The sequence below is a fragment of the Lactuca sativa genome, chromosome 9 (genome assembly GCF_002870075.4).
Source record: "Lactuca sativa cultivar Salinas chromosome 9, Lsat_Salinas_v11, whole genome shotgun sequence".
Taxonomy (NCBI): Eukaryota; Viridiplantae; Streptophyta; class Magnoliopsida; order Asterales; family Asteraceae; genus Lactuca; species Lactuca sativa.
In genome coordinates, this window is record NC_056631.2 from 74,306,672 (window position 1) to 74,311,052 (window position 4,381).

General features: G+C 37.3%; 1 protein-coding gene across 1 annotated transcript; it reads right to left on the reverse strand.

Moving 5' to 3' along the window:
* Nucleotides 1-762: 762 nt before the first annotated feature.
* LOC111901731 (probable CoA ligase CCL9) lies at nucleotides 763-3,330 on the reverse strand. Its single transcript, XM_023897615.3, has 4 exons — nucleotides 3,039-3,330; nucleotides 1,864-2,911; nucleotides 1,303-1,406; nucleotides 763-1,215 (listed from the first exon to the last, which is right to left on the reverse strand). The coding sequence occupies exons 1-4, from the start codon at nucleotides 3,231-3,233 to the stop codon at nucleotides 997-999; spliced, it is 1,566 nt and encodes a 521-aa protein (XP_023753383.1). The 5' UTR covers nucleotides 3,234-3,330; the 3' UTR covers nucleotides 763-996.
* Nucleotides 3,331-4,381: the final 1,051 nt, after the last annotated feature.

Below are 4,381 nucleotides of genomic sequence, written 5' to 3' on the forward strand. Positions count from 1 at the left end.
CTAATAAAACGAAATTGGCTCTAGCCGGTGGGCAAACCGTTTGTTAGGGATTCCATTACATCAAGATATTCCCATTTTCCATCCTTATAAGATAGAACCGATAACTCAACTGATCGTAAGTTGATCTAGAGGTGTACAAAAGGTTTTTAAGTTGATCCGATTTGATTTTCAACAGGTTCGATTTTTAGGGTATACATAAATATCGGTTTCATTTTTAACGGGTTTACCCTTAAAGTGTGAACCGATATAACCCAGTGTTCAACTTTGCTATGGTTTTTTTCTTGTTCGCACTGAATCGGTTTATAAGGTCCTAATGTAGCTTCCAATTGCTAGAATGGGATAAACTTAAATGCGATTGGATCGGATCAAACCAAGTTGGTTTCTACAAAACCGATTTTCAATCGAACCAGTTTTAGATAAGATCCATATCGAAGAATTGGTTTAGTTGTACAACTCTACCTTATTCCATTTAATCATAAAAAATTTTACGGTATTATATTACAGCATCACCAACTTCTCTCCATAGATAGAAGCCAAAAGAAAAAAACTTTAACGACAGAGATGCCCAAATCCATGAGTCAAATCAAAGTATCAAACATTTCGTGGTGTGTCGGCCTACCATTTTGTTATAAAGGTCTTCTTTTTGCAAAGAGAAAAGAAAATGAAACAGAAACAGAGAAAAAGGAAATAAAAAAGAAAAGCCGTGACCTAAAAGTTTTCTATTAGTTCAGAAATTTATATGTGTAAACATCACAATCCACATGTCACAAGTCACAACTATCATATTTATTTTTTTTCTGTTCTTTTTCAATTGTAATTCAAGAGTCAAGAACATACCATAAACTCTTTTCATCACCAAAGAACAAATTACACAGACACCAGAGCTCAATATTCTAAGTTGAAACAACTCCAAATGCTACAATAACCGATTCAAAGAATCAACTCAACATTTTCCATGATCACATGTTTATATTTTTCCTTAAACCCTAAATGAATTTAAGCTCCAAATTTCGGGACTTTAGCAGTTGAGATACGCGTGAGAAAATGTTCTGCCACAATCCTCCTCTGAATCTTCCCTGTAGCCGTCTTTGGAACAGAATCCGTAATAAACACCTTCTTAGGAACCTTAAACGCCGCTAAATTCTTCTTACAGAATCTTAAAACCTCGTCCTCATCAAGACCCGATCCATCTCTAGGTATCACAGCACAATTTATCTGTTTTTCATTACATTAATAATATTAATTTTTTATATCGAAATAAATAAAATAAATTTTGATGTGTCATAGACTCATAGCCCATACCTCTTCGCCATATTTGTCATCGGGCACACCAAAACAAACAGCTTGTGCAACATCTGGATGCGATAATAGGACAGCATCCACCTCGATTGGTGATATTTTCTCTCCTAAAATAGAAAATAAATAATAACCAAATAAAGATAATGCAACCTTTTTAATAATCTTATTACTATATTTTAGTAGAATCGGCATCTAATAATAGAACATACTGTTAAGTGATCTACTTTATAATAATAATAAATTGCAAATTAATAATAAAAGAAAAACACATGTTGTGTGAGATAGACGATTTTATTGTCGTTTTCGTTTAACGAGAATTCTGTGAAGGTGAGGAAATCGATGTCGACAAGTATTGTAATTTGTGTATTTTAATTGCTACACTTTTAAGGGCCCACCTTACCAAAATCAAGAAAATAACAGCCCTTGAAGCACGAAAGGGTCTAGAGATTTAGACATTTGTGTTCGTTAAATATCAGTGGCATAAGAATATAATTATTAATTTTTTATGACTAACGATTTTCTTAAATATTTTAAATTGATTAGAAAATGTTAAAGAAATAATACCTCCTCTGTTGACCAATTCCTTGATTCGGCCCACTAGATGCAGATATCCATCGGAGTCAAAATACCCGATATCACCTGTATGAAACCACCCGAATAAAAATGCGGATTTGTTAGCTTCCGGGTTGTTTTTATACCCGGTTGTCACATTCGGGCCCCGAATACAAACTTCGCCATTTTCGCCGGCTTTTTGTTCTACGCCGTTTTCATCCAATATTGCCATTTCTTGACCCACGGGTTTTCCGACTGACCCGGGAATGTGCGGGCCGTCTTCCGGTAATGGGTTGGACGACATGAGATGGGTGGCTTCGGTCATGGCGTAGGCTTCGAGAACCGGCGCGTGAAAGGCTTCTTCAAGCCGAGCTAATATGGACGGCGCGAGTGACGCGCTGCAGCTTCGGATGAATCGGAGTTTTGGGTATGTGGGTTCGGGTTTGGATAGGTGGCGGTCGAGTATGATTTGGTGGATGGTGGGGACGGCGGTGTACCAGGTGGCATTGTATTTGATCATGTCTGACCAGAAAGTTGAGGCGGAGAAACGCCCGGCGGATGGGAGGGTGACGGAGGCTCCGGCGCCGAAAGAGCTTAGTAATCCGGCGAGTAGGCCGTGGACGTGGAACAGAGGGAGGACGATGACGGTGGAGTCGGATTCAGTGAGTTTGTAAATGAATTTTATGTTGTTGACGGAAGAGGCTAAGTTGAGTTGAGTCAGTGGCACACCTTTGGGGCGGCTGGTGGTGCCGGAAGTGTGAAGGAAAAGTGCGACGTCAGATGGCTCGTTGACGATTTTCAAGGCGGTGAAATCGGAGCTAGATTCTGACGCGGCGGAGAGCTTGATACCTGATTCAACGTCGTTCAAAGTCGCTGTTATGTGAGGGATTCCGATCTTTGACGCCGCGATTTCGGCCGCCTCGATTCCCTCCTTAGCGGTCAATAAGAGTTTTGATTCAGAGTCCGATAAGTAAAACTCGAACTCATCGGCGGTGTAAGCTTGATTAAGCGGTGCTGCGGTGGCTTTCACCCGGATGACGGCCAAAAACATGATCACATACTGTAAACAAACAGAAAAATCCCATCAAAAATCTTACCGAATCGATGAATTCACCTTAATTACAGTGCGATTATAATTCTTAAGATCTGTCAAAAAAATAGGGCATAGGAGAAAAAGTGATAAATACCTCGATGGTATTGGGAAACGTGAGGGCGACGACATCGCCGGGTTTGACACCGGCAGCCACAAGCGACGAAGCTGCATGCTCGATGAGATGATTAAGACGAGAGTGGGTGATATCGAATTTGCCGGAGACGGAGATAGCACGGCGATCGGGAAATTTGTCGGCGACGTGTTTCAGTAATCCGGTTAAAGTCTCCATTGTCAAAAAAAAAAAATATGAATTGAAAATGAAGATAAGCAAAAGGGGTTTTAGATGAGAACGGGAAGAGGGGAAGGGTGTAATATATAGAAGAATAAGGCGGCGAGCACACGGAGGAGGAACGCCGAGGGGGTTTGATTCTTGACCACGTTCGGCGAAGGTGTTACTTGGGGAAGGTATGCCACGTGGAAGATGACATGTAATGGAGGTCGATCATTTTTCAACTTGAATCGGGAACGGTCTCACGTGAGATAAGCATGTCAAGATCCCATGTTATATGTATGAATACTTTATTTTGGTGAAAAAAAATACAGTGCCTTAGAAATTATTACTTGGTATCATTGAATCATATTTTTTCATATATTTCGAACAATGGAAATTAATAACAAATATTATTATAAGTTTCATTAGTGTGAGTGTGGTTTCATTGGATTAACCCATAACATTTCACTTATAATACTATTTTATCTCACTAGATCGATAGTTGTGATAACACATCCTCCACACTTTTGTTATTTCATTTCATTTAATATCATTTTTCCTTCACACTCTCATCACCCACAAAACTAATAGGAAATGATACATAGTAACACCTATATATATATATATATATATATATATATATATATATATATATATATATATATATATATATATATATATATATATATATATATATATATATATATATATATATTATGCGGAGCATGGGCAACATATCTAGTTTATTTTATTTCATTCATAAATTACAAACTGTTTATGAATAAGAACTAACCCACCATGCGGTACACTTCTCCCGCAACATCAACCCACCAACTCACCGCAATTCTAGACGGTGTTGTGTTCACCGCACAACTATAGTGACATATCGCCCACCACACGATGCGGTTATCTTCAACATCGTGTGGTCTTAAACAAAACACTCCATTAAACCTTTAAAGTTTAATGGTTTTTCATATCACCATATATATATATATATATATATATATATATATATATATATATATATATATATATATATATATATATATATATATATATAGGGTTAAAATAAAAATACTAAATAAAATGAGAACGTGAGGATGATTCTCAGTCAATTGTTTTCTTTAATTAAGTTATTTTTTGGTAATTAATAAATTGTATTATTA